General features: G+C 36.8%; 1 protein-coding gene across 2 annotated transcripts in view; it reads left to right on the forward strand.

Annotated features, from left to right (window-relative positions):
* Positions 1-18,233, forward strand: part of EIPR1 (EARP complex and GARP complex interacting protein 1) — a 74,920-nt gene extending 56,687 nt beyond the window's left edge. The window contains exons 6-9 of one of the 2 annotated variants that reach the window (XM_062489720.1): positions 1,498-1,634; positions 4,945-5,112; positions 6,362-6,529; positions 15,982-18,233. In XM_062489720.1, coding sequence (XP_062345704.1) covers positions 1,498-1,634; positions 4,945-5,112; positions 6,362-6,529; positions 15,982-16,156 — 648 coding nt within the window. In that variant the 3' untranslated portion in view covers positions 16,157-18,233. Of the gene's footprint in view, positions 1-1,497; positions 1,635-4,944; positions 5,113-6,361; positions 6,530-11,258; positions 11,331-15,981 lie in introns of those variants that run through there. The other variant, XM_062489719.1, reaches the window with a different exon arrangement.
* Positions 18,234-21,259: the final 3,026 nt, after the last annotated feature.

Consider the following 21,259-nt stretch of genomic DNA (forward strand, 5'->3'; position numbering starts at 1 on the left):
TAAGCCGTGAATATTCTGTTGTGCCTGGAATCTAGTATGTGTCAAAAATAAAAAGTTAATTTTATTATTCTGTGTCCAGTGTCCTGTGCAGTGCTTTTTTTTGTTTCTATTAATAACCTGTGAGTTGTAGAAAGGCTTTCAGACAGTATTTGTTCCAGAGGAGGAATAGTGTTAGAGGAGTAGATTTGGCCAAAGTGTTACATTACTCATTTACACATGAGCAGTATGTGATCTTGCATGTTGGGAATTCCAAATTCTTTAAAAACAAAAAAAACTAGTTGTAATTTCTGGATTGTTAATCATAATGCTAAAAAATACAATATTGAGTGGAGTTGTAGTAATAAAAATTTAGCAAAATGCATACATTAACATTTTTACAATATACAAATAGATCTAGGCAGTTTAGTATTGACAGCATGTTTTTCTGTTGATGTCAGTTAAAGTTCATGTAGAGAGTTTGTATGTTTTATTCTTTTTCATCCATCAAAGCATAATATTTGTGCTGAGAAATCTACTATTAAATCGAATATTGATGTTGCATTAGGATCCAACAGGATCCAATGCAATAATCTGCTTTTTTGAAATACTTCTTAATGAAACATTTTGAAATATGCAAGTTGTGTGAAAGACAACCAAATAAGGTTTTTGTGTAGCTGCTTGAAATTTGTGTGAATTTTATATCTGATTCAATTAAAATATTTTGGTTTTGCTTTTCTTCTTTAGGTATTAAACAGTTTCAGTAAGTGATTAGAAGTGAAAGTAACTTGCAACATTGGCAGCTTTGATTTCCCCCATGTTCGCATGGAATTGGGGGATAATTTGCTATACAACTTCAAAGAGAAAGTTGATTACTTTGGACCTTCTTTTCATTAACTGTGGAGGTGCAGAGCTGTCTGCTCCATGACATACAAGCCTGTTTTTGGAACTAAAACCTGTATATCTCACAGATTGTAGATTTGTGATCTAGTATCTACTGTTATTTTAATAGGCATATATGTGGTGACATGGGCACCTGGGCCTTGAGTTCTTTATTTTTTAAAGCTTTTATATATTTATCAAAAAGAGTCTTTGGCACCATAATTCTGTTACTACAGATAAAATTTGGCATTTTGACATGGAAAAAATCATGTAAGACTGTTAATGAAGCTAAATGCATATGTGTGTATGTGTGGCAACTACAAATCTGTGCAGTGTATCTATATTCTGTATCTGCTGTTTCAACAATGATCTGAAACTGTTTTAGGTTATAGAATATAAACTATAGAATATAGTACTTTTAATATTTAGGCGTACATGACACTGCATAAATATTTCTTAAAATTAGTGATACAAAATCAGGTCTAGCTTTTATTTCTTGTTTGTTTTTTTTTCCTTTGGTCTTCAGATTTGGTATTGCATTTGGAGCAATAGACTATTGAACAGCTTTGTCTTTATTGTAACTAATTTCATTTTAGTGTTGCATTTAGAAACATTGCCAGCTTTGTTTCATTATTTTAGCTCTCTAGTTCCACAGCCTTGGAAGGGAAAGGACAATTAAAATTTACTTCAGGAAGATGGAGTCCACACCACAATTGTACCCAGATTGCCACAGCCAACGATACCGCTGTCCGAGGGTGGGATACACGGAGCATGAGGTAATGAGAGCTTGCACTCACGTTTGCTAGGAAAGACTATCTCCTTTGGATGTTGATTTTTTTGCATTGCTCCTAGCATAGTTCTTATGTTTTAAATGATAAGTGGCAAACCTATAGTTTATAAAAGGAATAGAAAGGCTTGCATACCTGATAAAGTTACAATTGAACGAAGAGTTTTCTCTGGTATTCTCCCTCAGCTTCAGTTCTAACTTGTGTATTGAGTTTTAGTGAACTATGTGCTAGTCTCAAAAGGATTTGTTCAATACCTAGAGATTACTTGAATGAAGCTGTTTTGTAATTCAACCTGAAAATGGTTTCACAACAGTCCTGACTATGTGCTATGAACTATCTTCGTAGCATTTAAAGGTGACTTTAATCTTTGAAGGCAATTCACAGGTTGAGTTCGCTCTTCACTGATTTTAACAAAGTGTTCTATCCAATATTAAAGATTGTAGCTTACTAATTATAAGAAATCACTGAATCTATCAAAATCATAACCAAATAAAAGCTTTGAATATACCTAATAAGACATTTCCTCCCCTGCTTACTTGTGATTTTGATAAGCAAATGAGTGATGTTGTGCACATCTGTTGCCATGACTACTAAAGCCTTTTCAAGCTTTTTTAGAAGCACACTTTATCCCCTTAGCACATAGTAATTTATCACTAAACCAAGAAGACTGATGTCTTGTAATAACTTTTGTTGCTTTAAAGGGCGATGAGTTTAAATTTAGTTCATTGGTTCCTGCCAGCTCAGAGTTGTAGCAATAAATCCCTTGTTTGCTAGTCTTGTGTGTTTTTGCCAAAAAGATTTATTTAATGAAGGAAAGTTAAAAATGCGATAATTTAAAGTCACTTCCTGTATGCTTATCATTATGTTTGAAAGTCCTGTTCTTTGCCTTGTAAAATGATATATAAAAATTTAGTTTTATGTAATGTGTATACTTAAATTTACAAATAAACTTTATAAAGGCAAGAGTAGAAAGAGAGGACAAAGGGTTTTATTAATTTGCTTTTTTGGTAATGTTTTTGTAATCTTGTTTCTAACATATAGCATGCAGATCTTTACCAAAGCCTGTGTTTTGAAGAGAAAATATTAAATATTGTAACATCTATTTTATCTTCTCTCTCATTAGAGGAAGCATCTCTATCTTGCATTAAAGGAATTCTGAGTAGCTTCTATGAAGGCTAGATAATCTGGGTATTATAGTCTGGATCCTCAGTGAAAGGGGTATCTTGGTTAACAGAAACAAACTTTGTTATTCTATTTACTTTAAGTAAAGCTTAGTGTAGATAGTCATTAAACCAGTTTGATAACTAGGCTATGCCAAAGAGCTGTTTGCAATGCACTCAAAAAGTATGTGCAATAGTAAGTCCCATCTTCAATTACACTGTAATATGTCTATTATGTGAGTAATTTGTAATGATTAGTTAGGCTAGAAGTAGGAGTTTAAAGTCAGTGCAGTATAAATTGTGAGTATAAGAAGCATAAAAAATGAGGGGGGAGGGAGGAATCAAGGGCAGAAAACTGTTCTACCAGCAGCGTGAAGAGAAATACTAAAAGTAGCTAGAATGGCTGCTCCTGCAGAGTGTGGTTATGATAGCTGCAAGATAGAGGGAGTGCATTCTTTTGGATATTTCAAACAAAGAAGGGGAGAAGAAGAAAAAGATTGGCAGGAAGAGTCCTAGACTAGACTAAGCAGCAGTCTTAATCAGAGAAGAGCTTGTGAAGCAGAGAAGACAGACACTAGGCTGATTGGATTTAGAGAGAGAACTTTATCAGGAAAATTCAGACTCCAAGGTTGAATTCTAAATAATATGTAAGAAGAATAATATGAGAAAGTGGAGCCAATAGCTGGAGAAATTGTTCATGTGGTCTGGCATTAATCTTATGATGTAAGTGGGAAATATAGTGTATGTGTTATTGCTGTTGGTAGGGTAAAAAGTGATGAAAAGAATATTCATATTTTGGGAGGAAGGGGATCAAATGGTCAGAATAATAGTTAAGTTGGGATAAAGTCTTTCGTGGTGTGTAGTCCTGAGTATACAATGGACAGTAGTATTTTTAAGCCCTTGCACACATCTCTAAGCAATGCAAGAAAAAAGTGAAAAGTGCAGTGAAGGAGGAAAGAAGTGTTTTACTGCAGCAAGCATGCTTGAGACTTAAAATTTTTGCCATATACATGTTCTAAGTGGAAGCTTGAATTCCACTCCTAAAATACTTGGTAGAAAGGCATACCTGAATGCTATCCTTAGCTTCTCAAACTCTGAGAAGAGTGCTGGGTACTAGAAATCTTAGTAATTCCACTGGTGACTGCCAGAGCTGTCAGGATAAGGTTTAGTACAGGCCTTAAATACTTGGAATCTCTCCTTCTGGAGCTGTTTTGCTTTGTATTAGTAGTTAAGTATTAACAGCAAGAGTCTATCTGATCATGACAGAAGGTCATAAGAATATGTAGTTTTCACAAGAAATATGAAGTTTTAGTCAATATGTTTACTGAAGAGAAACACTTTTCATTTAAAGAGTAACAAAAAGCTCATGAAGCATTGAAAAGTTCTGGTGAAGACTGTAGGAGACAGTCAAGTCTGAGCTGAACTTTAGATGATACATTGATGGCTTGGAGAAAACTGGTAATACAATAGCAGAAATAGAAAAACCTCCAAGTTTAAGAGGCAAGGTAGGGAAACAAAATGATGGCACATGATGTTTTGAATAGGTATGCTAGGTTGTTAACAGTACTACAGACGTTTTCTAAAGTGGTCCAGATGGATAAGGTTGCATCTGGCTGAGTAATTTAAGGGCCACAGGCAAATTAGTGATAAATGCAAGAGCTCAAGAAGGTAAAGTCAACACAGAGCAGTAATAAAAAGCTGTCATTGATAGCTGTTGCAACATTTACAGGGTGAAGCACATGTCATAAATAGGGAACTGTAAATAGGGAATTATAAATAGGGAATATAACTATTTTTAGGGGTGAAAAAGTTCTTATCTGAAACTGTTGTGGTTTAGTAGCATTTGTAACAGTTGTTACAGAGCTGTGCTACAGTCATCTGGAACTACTGTTTCCTTTTAACTCCACATGATCCTAAAGGAAACAAACATGGATGGAGCAAAGCTTCAAAGCAAGCTGAGAAATCTATGCAGGTCACTGTTGGTAACAACTGGCAATTCCCTAAACTCTGCACTAGCAATGGTAACTCTAGGTCTGTGGGTACTAAGGGGATTGTGCATGTTTCCAGGGAAACAGATTTCTGTAGGTGGAGTGCAGTCAGCTTTTTATAGACCATTTAATTTTTTAAATGTTTTACAGGCAGATATATTGTATAGAAAATGCACACGGACAGCTGGTACGAGACCTGGACTTTAATCCCAATAAACAGTACTACCTGGCTAGCTGTGGAGATGACTGCAAGGTGAAATTCTGGGACACGAGAAATGTCACTGAACCAGTGAAGACACTAGAGGAGCATTCCCACTGGTAGAACAAATTATCTGCATACTGTTTTGTGGGTGGATGGCTTATATCATTTATTCAGCTAATTATTTTATTGTTTAGGAGCAATGCAAACTATGTTTGTGCTATTGTGCATAATATTTTTTTTTTTTTTGCACAGAGGAAAAGTTTCAGCATGTAAATGTTCCTTGTGCAATTGTAAATTAACAGTTTAGACAAGATTAGTCTAATTGGCAAGAAACTGTTGTTAACATTGTTGGGAGATGGGGTACACCTTTGAGAAGCACAGCACAGAACTTGGCTGGTGGGGCCCAGCTGGGACAGAGGTGTGCCTTCCCTAGTGGAGCCTGATGTGCTGCACCTGATGTGCAGTAATAAAGCAGTTGCCATCCGTACTTCTGTTATCAAATGGTTGAAATGTTCAGTAATGCATCTCTACTTTTTTCATGTTCTTCACAGTCCTTAAGTGAGAATATGCAAGTGAATAATTTTACTCTCTGAGATAACATATAAAACCTGTATTTACTGCACTAGCCTGTGTCTGGAATAAGGAGAGACTCTTGCCTGATGTCTGCAAATTTCAGTGCTTAAAAAAAGCTGAATTAATAATATTTTATAAAATTTGGGTTGGAGTAATTCTTGCAAAATAAATCAGATCCTAAAGCTACTTTAAGGGAAATGAAGATGGAATTAACAGAGCATCATTTATAGTTTTTTTTCCTTCAGAATACTCAAAGAAAAAGAATAAATCAAGAACCACAAGACTTTTGGTATTAACTTGATATGTAAAATGCAAAAATTGAGGAGAAATATAGTCCTGCATTTGTTTTGGGATCTGTTTTAAACTTCACTGTAGGAATGTTGTGAGGTTTTTGTTTAAAAGGCTATTTTTAATCCATATTTTGCTTTGGGGAAATTTTTGTATTTAGAACTAAAGTATTTAACTGGCTTGCTCAACAACGAATTGGCATGTACCCTCAAGGAACGATACCATTGAATGGTGTGATTTGTTTTTTTGTTTGTTTTGTTTGTTTTCTTTTGTTGTTTTTTTAAATTGTTGAATTTTAAAAGACACCTCATAGAAAAGAGATGACATGGAAGCTTGAAAGGCAAATGAAGATGGCAAAAAACCAGTCTTTGGGATGAGGCATGTTACTTTATACATATTTAAAACATTGAAAATATGAATTTTTAGTGCTGCTCTTAAAAAAATTGTTTAATTGTTTAACCTACCATGAATAGTCTCTTGTTCTCTCTGCTTTAACTTTTTTAGGGTCTGGAATGTCAGATACAATCATTCTCATGATCAGCTGATCCTTACAGGAAGCAGTGACAGCAGAGTTATTCTGTCTAATATGGTATCAATTTCTTCTGAACCATTTGGCCATATGGTAGATGATGATGAACTCAGTGATCAAGAGGACCAGCATCAAGAAGAGAAGTATGTTTCCTGACTTTTATGTAGATGCTTGCAATTTGTATTTTCATTGTAATGGTTTACATGCTATTTTTTTTGCTGACTAGGATTTTTGTATACAGGCCTTTCTGGTAAGTAGGTAGAATTCCCACTTTGTTCTTCTTTATTTAGTTTTGGGTGGAATACACTCTTTAAATCTGATTGGCATGGTCACTCCACATTCACTGGTAGGAAGGGAATTGTGATGCCGAGGATCAGTCCTAAAGTCCACTGGGTTGGTGAAAAGATTCACTTTAAGGGAGCTTGGTTCAAGTCGAGCATGAACAATAACCTGGGTTAAATGAGAATTTGAAAATATGTTTTTGTATTTTCTGTGTATGTGTCAGGACCCTCAGGAAATGTTACCAGTTACCAGTGATGAGCTTATGCCAGGGCAGAAGAAAGGAAGTATCAACACATTATATTTTTTTGAAATGTTGCTCTTCATATCCCTAGCTGCTCTGGAACCCAGTAATTCATCAGGCTTAGATCAACCGAACCAGAAGCTTGGTTTCAACACTCTTGGTAGAGAATAGTGCATGCTAAATGTTTGTAAATACATACATTTGATTTGTGTGGAATCACATATTTTCCTTGTGAATTTTGGAGGGACACAGGCTGATTTAACTCCTGAATGATCTTTTAATATAAAGACTCATCAGATGTGATAAGGAACAAGAAAATTACAAGAAATATCTCCTAGTTGCTCAGCTGTGTTTGCTAGATGCTTCAGCTAAAATTCTGAAGAAAGTTTGGGTTACTTCTCTAGTTGAATTTTTAAGGTTGCTCTTGAACCTTAATTTTATTAATTCCTATGTGGTTTTGCTCCAAATAGTTTTGGTGTTTTGCCTTCATTTGAAAGACCTGGAAGCTGTCACTTTTTAATACTAAATAAGAAAGTTATTCCATATATAGAAATGGTCAGTTTTAAATGTACAGGATTTCATTAGAAGATTTTCTGTATGTGTTGTAAGTGCCTGAAAAAAATCAAGGAATATCAAATTAAATACCTAAAATTTTGCTTACATCAGCAGTATATACTTTCTACAATGTAACTGAGTTACAGTATTTTAAATATAGAATCAAAGAATGCTTTGTGTTGGAAGGGATCTTAGAGATTACCTAGTTTCAACTCCCCTACCTTGGGCAGGAGCATCTTTTGGTTCCTTATCTTTGGCTGGAGATTGCAATTTATTCTGTTCTGGATGGAAGATAAATAGCATTAGTGGAAATGAGAAAAAGACCACTTTTTTTTTAATATGGTGGGAATGCATTAAAAATATTGCAGGTAAATAGCATTCTGACAGACACTGTGTAGTAGGTTATCTGGAATTCTGAATTTATGTGGATTATAGACTGTGTAGGCTGCCTCATTAAAACATGAGTCATTGTGCTAGAATAGGAATTTTTGAATCCAAGGTCATCCTATGCAGTACAACAAATACATCTTTTCCTATGGCTATGGGATGGATGTAAACCACATCATTAATTACTTGTATAGTAATGATGGAGATCCCTTGCCTGTTCCCAGAGGCTACAAGAGTATCAATTCTCCATTTGCTTTTTAAATATGTGCTTTTCTTCTGCTCATCTGTTTTCTATAAAACCTGGGAAAGTGCATTAGCTTTTGTAACCTTCGCTTGGTACTGTGAAATTCTTGTTTTAGGCTCCCCCTTTCACCCCCTTGCTTTGAGTTGAGTCAGAAGGATGTTTGCAAGCTGCTGCAGCCTTGAACTGTTGCCAAATGAATGTCTGTTTAGTTCTCAATGCACAAATGAAGTAGGGTATAACAGCTGTTGGGAATACTTCTTGTTAGTCAACTACTAGTGCCAGATATTTTGGCTCTGACACCCTCCTAGAGACTTCTGTGAAGAGTCTCTTGCACTATTCGATGGGTACTTTCTCATCTGTAAAATCCAGGTTTTCATTCTATGGTTTAATGGGGGAGGAGTGTGTTTGTTTTTTAGTTTTGGGTTTTTGTTTTGTTTTATTTGGGTATATTCTAGACTTTCAAGAGAGTGCTGTAATTGCACAGGTTCATTTATCCTGTTTTGGAGGTCATCTGATTTGTTATTAAACAGCACACATATACTGATAACGAGAATGTCTTTTTCAGGTGTATCTCTAAATACACCAGGAAGAGCATGTATTTGTACAACTGGTGTCTCTAGCCAGTCACCTTGAGACTGAGTACTATATCTCTCTCAGAAGGTTAAAATATCAAGTGGAAGGAAAGGAAAAGACTCTTTCTGCATTTTAGTTGTCCTGAATACAATCACTTGTAAAAATCCTCCTTGGATTAAGTATAAAAATTATGAGTATGTGCTAGTTTTATTTTCAGAGGTTTATTGTTTTGGCTACTTAGTAAAGCCCCATATTTTGAAAACATTTGACTTGTAATACTGTTCTGCACAGTTAAAACTCCTTCCTGAGATCTCTAAGACTTACTAATTTTCAATATCTTTCAGAGTAAATTTCATATTTTTTACTGTATTTCTCGGTTGGAAACAAAAACAAATAATATGTCAGTTTAACCGTTTCCTGATCAACTGTGTAGAGCTATGAGTCTATCCACTCAATTATTCATGCCAGATTTACTGCAGTAGTTGTCTGTTTTTTAAGGTTCCCAACTGTAAATAATTATTTGGAGATAATTTTTTTCAAAAGAAAAGAGTTCTAGTTCATTGCATAATGAATAGACAGACTAAAAGTTGCTGTATTCCATTCTTATGAAGAATTTCTTCTTAGTGGTTTCTTCCTTCACTGTTTGTCTGTGTTGACATCTTGGGCCTATTTGCTCCCATCTTAGTGGCCAGAACATATTTGAATAAGCAATGTAACTAGGACTGTTGCATGAAGATCTGTCTCTTGTTGAAATCAAGTGACTACTGGTCCCTCTCAATTGCTGGTTTAGATCAGACTCTATATCCAGTCTTTTTCCTACTTTTTAACTTCTGCTGTTGTTTCTCTCAAAGAAGGTAAGAACAGGCAGCTTCCCTGTATCATAGCAAAGATCTCCCTAGCCTGTATCATGTGTCTCATAGTCAGGAGGAAAAATAATAGAAATAGGGAAGGGAGATATACTCCCCTGGATATGTTCCTAGCCCCTGATTATTTGTAGTTCAGGGACATTTACTGCCTTCTGAATAATCTTTGAAGACTTCTGATTCTTCCATGTATGGTTTTCCTTTGCTATGAGCCATATTCTTGAGTTTATCTGCTCTCACTAACTGTGTTTTTGTTTGTTCTAAAACATGCCAGCTGTGTATGCATGGTTTTTGTGAAATGTATCTGGGAGAAACATGCCAACTGTGTTTGTTTTCTTTCACTGAATTAAGAAAGTCTTCAGTACTTTCTGCTTGGGAAACATGAAGCCACTGTTGAAAATGGGTAGTCTAAGAAGAAGCTGGAGTTGTCCTCAGAAAAGAGCTATAGGCATCTGGCCAAAGGACAGCTATGCTATATTCTGGTTAAGTCCCTGGTCTGGATTATTTGATGCACAGTTCAAATATGGGAAAAAAACCAAACAGCTGAAAATGAAGTGCTATACTAGTTCAGTTTCTAGCAGTTTGATCCAGAGGCAGAAAAAAGTGTACAAAGTAAATGAAAATAGAACAGATGAAGATGAGTACTTGGGTTCATTTGGGTTTCATCCCCAAAACAAAGCTAACATGCCTGGATAAGAACATGAGAAGTGGTTTTTAATGCCTAAGTTTGAACAAAACTTTTAAAACATGGGATCATTCTACATCTGTGGATGCAATTGCTTCTGAGGCTTCTCCTTGACCTCTTTCTTAAGTGACTTTGCACTTTGTTGCTGCAACAATTTTCTCCCTGCAGCACTGTACTTGCCTGGGTTCTAAATTACAGGTCAGCTCCCTGTAAGATACTATGACAACATTGGGAACTGTCTTCCTCCTAAGGGAGGTAGTTACTATCTTATATCCTTCCTTTGGTCTTTGGTCATTCAAAATCCTGATGTTAGTGAGTGAGTCTATATGTTACTGTATTAAATTATTCTGACAGTCATTTTCATTCTACATTGCTCTTTCTAACAATAAAAGAAAGCTACTAGGTTCTTGCATTTTTACTTGCCAATCAGGATTCCTTTTCTTCAGTTACTCCAATATGTTTGTTTGCCTTATAGATTTAAATTATGAACTATGTTGGTCTCTGTTTGGTATGCTGGTAATACACAGCATGAGAAGAATATTTGGTATTAAAAGAGCACCAGCAGCAAGGTACATGCTGCATCTACAGCATTGTTCCTATTCTTCTTGACTTCTGTGGCCAGAACTTTGTGACAAGGCTTAACTGGTAATGGAGGACTTGCACTTTAAGAGAAAAAGCTTATTCTGTATCCATAACAATGAAAAGATTTATATGGTATGTATTTATAATTCACTAACATTTTGTGCTTATACATCAGTCCTGGAAAGGAAGCCCTCCTAAAACTTTAACTTTGCAGTATAAGCTACTATCTCCCTTAGTTTTCTTTGGAGTTTACAGCTTAATATGTTTGCTGTTTTCAGTGGCAGAACTGATTACTAAGGTCAGTATGCTGCCTTCTCCCTTGTTATGTTTTTTTGATGATATGTTCTAAAATAATGATAATCTTTGTTATCCTTTGAAGATTGTACCAGAAATTCCTATCAGAAAATACTTTCAATATATTTTTTCCTGAAGGCTTATATTTCCATCTTTTTCATCATAGATGTTAGCCATAATGCCGAACAGAAGATCTGACACAAGCAATTCTCAACATTTGATATTTAAAGCTGAGAGATGTACTGGAAGAACTAATTCTTCATGGAGTATTTCACTTGAGATAGCAAAGTTTTTAATGAGATGTTATGTGTAGAAGCATCTTCAGCTATCAGAATGGACCAGAGAGAAAATGGTAGCTGCCCTCTCTGTAGAAAGAGACTTTGTTCAAAATTATATCTAAAGAAGTTGGTGGTATCTACTTTTCATGATATAAATGTAGTTTAGAGCTTTTTGAATAACAAATCATGTAGTTTCACAATATTACATATGAACTGTGCAATCTAACATAACACCTTTGTATACGCATCTGTGACTTCAGGAGAGAGATTTGTCAGCATTGATATTTTGAAAAGTATTTGCCAAACATGCTGAGGCAGGCTTTCAGGGTATTTTCACACAGCTGTCAGCAGTGTTAAATTTGATGCTGTTTTGCTTTTGATATTAAGGTCTTGGAGAAATCTAGAAGTCATAGGATTGTGCTATGGAATCAACCAAGAGACCTAGTTAACTAAAACAGGCTAAATAGTTTCTGTTTTGGGGAATGCCAGGTTTCAGGACTACCTTTTTAGATCTGTAAGAAGCTGGGCAAAATGTAGCACAGCAGCACTTTTCAGTTCCAAGTCTTATTTTCTTTAAAAGCTTCTTGTTTTACTGTAGTATTTCTTTCTTTAACCTTCATCAGTAAGTATAACTTCCTTAATTTATTTTGCTCATTAGAACATCTGTGAAACCTGTTACATAAAAATATTCTTTTCCTGTTTTCCTGGGGAAGCAGTTCAGAAAGCTCTTTTTTGAATAAAAAAAAAATATGTTTGGAATAGTATAAATGGCCAATTATTATCTATAAAAATGTGTTCAAGAATAAACATACTTGAAATCAGGCTTTTTAAGGTGAGTTAAGAAGCAAGTAGTGTGTTGTCTCATCTTACCAGAAACAATTTTCTCTTGAAGTCAAAAGGAAAGTGCATACATGGGTTTATTCCAGAATCCAGTTCTATGCTTTTCAGGATTCATTTTTGGATGCTGCAGTACATGCTGCTGCTCTATTGATTCATTTCTATTACAATGATTTTTAGATTAAAGAGGATTTAATTTTGACTGTGATAAAGAATTAATGATTTTTGCTGACTGAAAACCATATTTTATTGAACACTGTGGTGACAAAACAGAATTGCAAGCACTGTAAACTTAAGTGGTTGTTACCATGAGAAGTAATTGGAAATAACAGCTTTCTACATGAAAACAATTATCCAAGGCTGAAACAGGCTTCTTTCTTTAATCTGTTACACAATTAACCCCAAAGTTATTTGGTAAAATAAAAGCAGCTCTCCTTTCATAGAAGCTGGTTGAGGTCATGGTATTTGAATAAGACTACAGAGAAAACATGGTCAATATTCAGCTCTGTGTGGCACAGGTCTGAAAGATATGCATGATGTAGGTAGAGTCTACACATTTCATACTATGATTTCTTAGTGGCAAAATGAATATGGTGCATTGGCAGTTGATGCAGTGCAAGAACACGCAGAAAAGAAATGTATTTTAGTCTGGTCAGAATAAAATCTTCAAAATAGGAAAATAGGAAACTGTAGAAGCCTTTTAAAGATTGGGAAGATCTGGGGTAAGGAAGGAAATAGTTTACTAAGCTTGCCAAGTGTAACAAGGGATTACCAAGTATGTTATTAAATACAGTCACAGAATCACAGAACAAGCCGAGTTGAAAGGGACCCACAGGGATCATTGAGTCCAACTGCTGACCTTGCACATGACCATCTCTCAATCATGGGATCAATAGCCCAAGCACCTGCATCTGTGGTACACTGAACTAGCTATATAGTATAGCTACCCATACTATACATAGCTGTTTTGTACACACGTGCATGCTATATATATATAGCTATACACAGCTATTTTTATACCCACAACCTGCAGCTTTTAAGTAAAAACAGGTATCTCTGTGTTCTGGCAACAATGTGGACTATACATATTAAAATAGAATAGAAGAAAATTTATTTCATATCCAGCTCTGTACAGCTACTCTTCTTATTAATCTGAGGTGATTCTTTTGACAAATAAAGATGTGTAAAATTTCATTGTAAATAAATCGTTGTGTGATTCAGCAACATAAGAATTCTAAGTACCCTAGATTGATATGGATTCAAAAATAGTGTCCTCAGCCTATTCTTGGATTACCAAAGAAGCAAACAGCAGAGCCAAAATGCAGAGAAATCTGATGTGTTTTCTTGGAAATCTCTTAACATCAGGTAAGGTAGTCTGCCTCTAAGAGATTCCTGTTGTGAGGAAAAAAAAGTCTCATCACAAACAAGTCGGCTCCTTATGTTTTTTGTTTGGTTGGTTGGTTGGCTGGTTAGTTTTTTTTTTGGGAGGGTTGGTTTTTTATGTTTTAGAAAAGTCCTTCACATGCATGAAATGAATTTTGCTTTTTATTCCACTAGCAGAATCCTTCTGGGCTCATTACCCATTGCATAATCTAAAGGCTAATCTATTTTCATTCATGATGTCTGTAAAGTATGCTCATGGACAGTTTCCTTTGGATCTTCCGTATTATTCCTGAGACACATGTAATTTTGAGATTATTTTTTTCCCCATCCTGATTGTATACTATCTAGCTCTTTTACACTAAGTGATTGCTTCCATAAGAATTTTCTCTGATTCTCAATAACTGTTTCAAGGCTGTGCCATTGGCCTGAAGAACCATGTGGAATAGCATGCTTTCTTTTTCTGGGAAGGTACAAAATTTACTTTCATACCTAAGTGGAAATTCAGTGCATAGACAATAATAAAACACAGTTAAAAACTGTAGTTATAAATGGAAATGCCAAACAGAAATTCATCTGCAGGCTTGTTTCCTGAACGCTCATTCCCCTTATGACTCCTGTAAATTAAATTAGATGAGTTATTTAAATGAAACACTGAAACAACTCTGAGCATACAGAAAATAGTGTAATCTAGAAGCTTATTTGACCTTGTTTATCCAAGCTTCGGTTAACTGAGATTCCTGGTTAACTGAAAGTCGGTCGTGTCCCCTGACAGACATGTGCACTGTGCATTACTCCCCTGCTTATCCAGAGAGGCATCTGAAACCTTCAGAATAATGGAGTCGTGGATAAGTGGGTGAGCACTGCATGAAGCACATTGCTGTCTGGGGACATGACCAACTTTCACTTAACCAGGCATGTCAGTTAGCAGGAAGTTAGAAAAACACATTGCAGAAGATGAAGTGTGTGTATGTGTTTGTTAGCTCTCTGGTATTAGATGGCTTGTATCAAAGTTCATATTCAGGAGAACTGAAAAACAGGCTTGTTCTTTGCAATTAACCAGGGGTCTGGGTGTTGGTTGTGCTGTGACTTTTTTTGATTAGTTGACTTTTAATGTAGCACAAGTAAAAGGTAAAAATCCTTGAAAATACGTATCTGATGCTATTCTACAGTATGAGTCTGCTTTTGGTTTCTTCATTAAACTCAATTGAGTTTTAATGCAGTTAGCAGCTGGCTCAGCTGGCTAGGTGTGGCAGCAATACCCTGCAGAAGATCCTACTGTGCTTCCATCCAGGCTTTGTGACTGCAGAACTGCATGCTTTCAGAGAGCAGCAGGAAAGGGCAAAGGCAGCCAATGAAAACACTTCATTTCTGTGGTAGCAGCATCTGTTTAAATTGTTGAGTGGCATTCACAAGGCTCTTTGGCTTTGCTTTCTGTGAGGAGGGTTGCAGCTGTAGTGCAAGGCTGTTTCAGGAGGTGAACAGATACCTCTGAAGCACTGACTGAATTGTCAGAGACAATTCTCTGTAGCTGAAAGAGCTCTAAGGTCATCCTCAGAAAACTCCCCTACCCTGTAGCTACAGAATAATGTTCTGTAGTGGTGTTTTGAGAGGAGAGATTGGATTTAGGAATGGAGGGAAGGGCTGTACTCATTAGCAGAGTGCAAATCATGACTCTTGAGTGGTTTGGACTTCAGAGAGTTGCTTAAATATCTTGAATATTTACAATGCAGAAGGGAATCTGTGTCTCTCCTATGATGTAGGTGACCAGGAGCTTGGCTGTTGCAGTGAGAGGTGGAGTATACGATAATAGATGAGAATCTTGAGCTGATAGCAGTGGGAGATAAAAATCAGTGTTCAGAGTGGTGGCTCCATCCTCTTTCCATAATTCTGGAGAGAATAGGTCCAGGATGGCAGTACAGAAGAGACTGATGTTAGGGACTGCAACTTCTTACCCATCTACAAATCTCGATGACTGTGTATTATTTTAAACATTCATTGAACAGTGAAGGCAAAGAGGATGGGATGTAATATCATGAAAGATGTTGGTACGAAGTTGTGCATTTAGGTCGTGCCCTGTAGTTGAACTTTCTTTAGAGAGTGAGAGATGCTTAGTGTAGGTTCTGAGAGGCAGGAAATACACTGAAATTTAAAGTAAGAGTTACTTTGTCCCTGTAAATGGGGTCTTTTGCACTGACTTGACTTTGCTGTCATATAAAAAGTAAGTACATGCAAACATAAGGTATAAAATATTTCCTTAGAACCCACTATGGAATTCTTATACTTTAAATGGGAATTTATGTATCTAGATGTCAGTGACACGTAATGCCACCTTTAAAATCAAGTGTGTTCCCAAATCCTTACTATTTTTTTGGTGTTTGTTTTCAATTTTAGGATTAAAGAGCCCCTTCAGGACAGTGTAATAGCTACCTATGAAGAACATGAAGATAGCGTATATGCAGTTGAATGGTCCTCAGCAGATCCATGGCTATTTGCCTCTTTAAGCTATGATGGGAGACTGGTTATTAACAGGGTTCCAAGAGCCCTTAAATACCATATACTGTTATAATTTGTTTGAATTATTCTGGAATTGTTAACTTGATGTACACAACTGGTAGGTATTGTTAAAGATTTTTTTTAGCATCTGTTTTTTTGTTTTTTTTTTTTTTTTTAGTAAAAAAGTTAAAATTTTGTTAGGAATATATATACTGATGTAGACTTGTAATTTTGTCTTTTATATTTGCCTTGAGAAACTATGATGCATTTTCTGAAGGCTGTGCTACCTAGATGATTTTTTTTTTTTTTTGAGGGTCTAATAATTTTGTGAACTCTAAAGTTTCTGGAAGTAGTGGGTACATTCCATACTATTGCTTTATTACATCAGCTTGATGAAAATATAACGAATTACAGAAATGTTATTATACTGCTACAAAACTGGGACAATGTAGGGGTCATGTAGCAGAAGTGATCTACTTGTTTTCAAGAATAGTGTTTTATATTTCTTGTATAAGCAGCCTTCTGCTTTTAGGGGGCCACATTCTACTAACTGTTCTGGCTACAAATAGAGTTGGGAGTGGTCTTAAAAGCCTTTCTTAATACTGTCTAAGATTTTAAGCACTTCTCCCATTTTTGCATGTCTTCAGAAGGAATGTTTTTTGTGAAAGTGAAACCTTAAAAATATATTTTTATTTGAGCCTTATGGTAGTATCAACAAAGTAACATCCTGCAATTTGTGAACTAAATGCAGTTCTCAGCTTGTATTGTTACTGGAAACAATATTAGTCTTTACCAAAATCTCTGATACAATCGCATAAAGTGTTATCACGTATTTATATGTTAAGTTCTGCTGTGAGGGACTCTGGAGCTATGCTACTGTTAACCTGAAAAATCTCTTTAATATTTGTCTGCTTAGACTTTCTTACCCTTCTGGATCCATGTTAATCTGCAGTATGCTGGCATGATGTAAAAGGCTTGCAACTAAGCACAAAATATCCTTTGCTATATCCTACTTTTTGCCATAGGTGACCTAGACATTGGTTACTATGTTGTTGCAAATGCTGAGAACAGGCAGATGCTGCGCTGTAGGAGGATGCGCAGGAAATTTCAAACATAGGTGGAAGGCATGGTGAAATATTCATGTGCATATTGACATCCTGTCTTCCCCTGGCATAGCTTGCACTAAGACAGAGTTTAGCTGCTTACTCTTTGTGTACCCAGGCTAACTGTAATATTAATTATTCCCTGCTGCCTTTTCAACACTATTATTTCCCTTTAACTTAAGAGCTTGGTATATGTGACAGTGTTGGTTGTGGTAGCATTGTGTAAGACCACTCTGAAGAAATAGCAATGGACATGGGATGGAAAGATCAATACCAACCTCTTCCAGTGATCCCTCCTGTTGCTATGGCAACTGTTGGTGTTAGTGGTGAGGGACAGCATACTGCTCACCTCTGTTTGTCCTTAGCCACTCTTGGATCAAAACATCCAAATGCGATTTGTTGTTTACACACAGCTGCTGCAGAGATCACGTTTGGAAAGCATGACTGAATGCTATAGGCCAAAACATCCAGAAAAGATGACAGTTGAATTCCACTTCTGGCTTTCTTAAGGAGCTTATTTGGAAAAATTCATAGGAGTGGAGTAATCCAATTAAATCATCTGTACTATTGTTTGCATTTGTGTTAATGATGGTGCCTGTCTGCTCCAGAATGAATGCTTCATTGAAAATTCTGATTGTCTGATTTTCTACATTTATATTTTAAACTTGTGCTATGTCAAATTGTTTCAATCTGTAATTAGGCATGAGCTATTTACCTGTATACTGTAAAAAGAGCTACCTTTCCCAATCAGTAGTGCTTCAGTTGTCTGAACGTCGAACACTGTGGTTGGGCTGCTGCTCTTTTTGTGGAGCTTTTCCTCAGACACAAAATCTTGTTGGGTATTGTGTCTGTCCCGCCTATGTGCCACCCTCCCCACCCACCCCTCCTGGAAAAAAAAAATGAAAAAAACCTGTGCAGTATATCTCTGATATGCAGAAGAAGTCCTTATAAGTTTCTTCACATTAGCAATAAAGGTCTAATGAAACTTTGTCTGGCAATGTGAAGGTAATGGGGAAATTGCCCCACAGAGTGTGGGATTTGACTTGATTTTTAACATGTAATAAAAGCAGGATAGATTTCAGACTAATTTTTATGTGGCTGTATTTCCTTTAATTTGTAAGATTATATGAACTGGAAAGCTCTGTAAATAAATAATAACAAGAAATCACAGAATCACTAGGTTGGAAGACACTTCCAAGATCATGGAGTCCAACCCATGGCCTAACAGCTCAACTAAAACATGGCACCGAGTGCCACATCCAGTCTTTTTTAAAACACATCCAGGGATGGTGACTCCACCACCTCCCCAGGCAGACCATTCCAGTACTTGATCACTATTTCCATAAAATACTTTTTCCTAATACCCAACCTATATATTTCCCTTGGCACTGCTTAAGAATGTGTCCTCTAGTTCTGTCAGTTGCTGCCTGGAGAAAGAGACCAATCCCACCTGACTACAGCCACCTTTCAGGGAGTTGTAGAAAGTAATAAGGTCAGCCCTGAGTCTCCTTTTCTCCAGGATAAATAACCCCAGCTCCCTCAGTTTCTCACAGGGTTTGTGTTCCAAGCCTCTTCCCAGCCTTGTTGCCTCCTCTGGATGTGCTCAAGCATCTCAACATCCTTCCTAAACTGAGGAGACAGAACTGGACACAGCACTCAAGGTGTGACCTCACCAGTGCTGAGTCCAGAGGAAGAATGACCTCCCTGCTCCTGCTGGCCACACCATTCCTGATCCAGGCCAGGATGCCCTTGGCCTTCTCGGCCACCAGGGCACACTGCTGGCTCATGTTCAGTCAGCTGTGGACCAGCACCCCCAGGTCCCTTTCTGCCTGGGCACTGTCCAGCCACACCATCCCCAGCCTGTAACATTGCAGGGGTTATTGTGGCCAAAATGCAGGACTTGGCACTTGGATTTGGTAAGTTTAATCTCCTTGGACTCTGCCTATCCATCCAACTGTTTCAGGTCTCTCTGCAGAGCCCTCCTCCCTTCCAACAGATCAACACATGCTCCCAGCTTTGTGGTGTCTGCAAATTTGCTAATGAAAGACTCAGCACCCTCATCTTGTTATCAATAAAAATATTGAACAGGACTGGCTCCAGCACAGACCCCTGAGGGATACCACTGGTGACTGATCCCCAGCTGGATGCAGCACTGTTCAGCACCACTCTCTGGGCCCAGCCATCCAGTCAGTTCTTAACCCAGCACAAATTGTTCCTGTCCAAGCCATGGGCTGCCAGCTTTTCCAGGAGTTTGTTGTGGGAGACAGTGTCAAAGGCGTTCCTGAAGTCCAAGTACACAGCATCCACAGCCATTGCTGTATCCACCAGGTGGGTCACCTAGTCATAAAAGGAGACCAGGTTGGTCAAATTCACCCCTTCTAAACACATGTTGGCTGGGTCTGATACTCTGGCCATCCTATAAGTACTGCATCATGACACTCAGTATAAACTGTTCCATAACCTCACCTAGTATTGAGGTCTTGTTAAATGAGTATATCACTCAATAGGGAAGAAGAGAGTGGATGAATACTGGAAAGGAAGGGGCTAGAAGGTCAAATTTGAATGAAAATGCATTACAGTAGAAGCAGGAGAGCAGGAAGGGTCAATTTTTAATCATTTTGAGCTGTCTGTAAAGCAGAATCTGAGCTAGATGTACAGGATGAAATGAAGGGATCTAAAATGGTTAAACAACTGATTAAAGGAAGTAGGAAACAGGAATAAATCATCAAATTTGGTGGCAAAACAATAAATTACCAGGGAAGTCCACAAGGATCTGTGCCTAGGCATGTGCTTCACAGTATACTCATCACTTTTTGGGAAAAGAGCTGCAGAAAAATATGGCAAAGTTTGCAGAGACTATTCAGAGTAATAAAGATGAACGAAGAGTTATGAAATGGCCTTATCTCATGGATGATAAAATGGTAGATGAAATTCAGTGCAGGACATGTTAAGTAACTAATATGGGAGGAAACAGTTATTTTGTGTACTGTAGGGTGTAAATACCAATAGGGCTATTACTTGGAAGTAAGATCTTGGGGGTTTTATAGATCTTTAATAACATCAGCTTAATAGAGGTCAAAATTTAATTAAAATGTTGGGAATTACTAGCAAGCAAGTAAGGAAAATAAAGCACTGTTAATCCCTCCAAATAGTACGTATTTATAAATCTCTGGTCTGTGTGCATTCATAATACTGTGTGTAGCTGTGGTTTCTTCCATCCTCAGCCCAATGTAGTAAAATGGAAAGATTTTAGAGGAGAGTGACAGGAACAAGGAATAGCATGCAACACCTGTATGAGGATAACTAAATATATTGAAAGGCAGATGGTTGAGACAGAATGACAAAAATCCATAAAATCACAAGTAGCAGAGGGAGAGGATGAATAGGGAGCAATTGTTTGCTGTCTCTCCTGATACCAGAGCTACAGGTTATTGAATGTAATCTGCATATGGTGCCTCAAAGCATACGTAATAAATTGGTCTTCACAGGCATGAAGGTGAGCTATGGCACTTCCCTTTAATCACCGTTTCCCCAGAAAAAAAATCAAAAAACAAAACCAAAATCCTGCACAATGAAAAAATCTCATTAATGTTAAAGTTTGCATGACTTGAAAGTAGCTGAAACAGTACTTGAAAGATGAATCCAATAAAGGTTGTAAATAAAAAGTCAGCATCCCTGGCTTAGAAAAATCCTTTTGAACCATCAATTGGTGGTTTTTGGACACTACAAAGAGTACTGGCAGAGAATCCCTATGTGGTTGTCCAGTCTTTAATTAGCTTCCTGGACATATGCTATTTACCAGAAAAGGTAGAAAATGGAAATTAAAAATAATAACCTAGTCTCTTAAGGTTTTATGTCTGGAACTAAGACAGCGCATTGCTCCTGTGTGTTACTTTGCATGTTTCTCTCTGTATATTTACTTTTGTTGTGAATTGTGTTATAGGAAATTTAAGAAAACTCTCATATCTCAGGTGAATTTCTTACAGAATCCTATTATTGTGTTTGGAAACCATATTGTTGCAAAATACTCCCTGACAATAACACGGTGAAGGCAAGCACAGTTTTTGGACAGC

The sequence above is a fragment of the Cinclus cinclus genome, chromosome 3 (assembly GCF_963662255.1).
Source record: "Cinclus cinclus chromosome 3, bCinCin1.1, whole genome shotgun sequence".
Taxonomy (NCBI): Eukaryota; Metazoa; Chordata; class Aves; order Passeriformes; family Cinclidae; genus Cinclus; species Cinclus cinclus.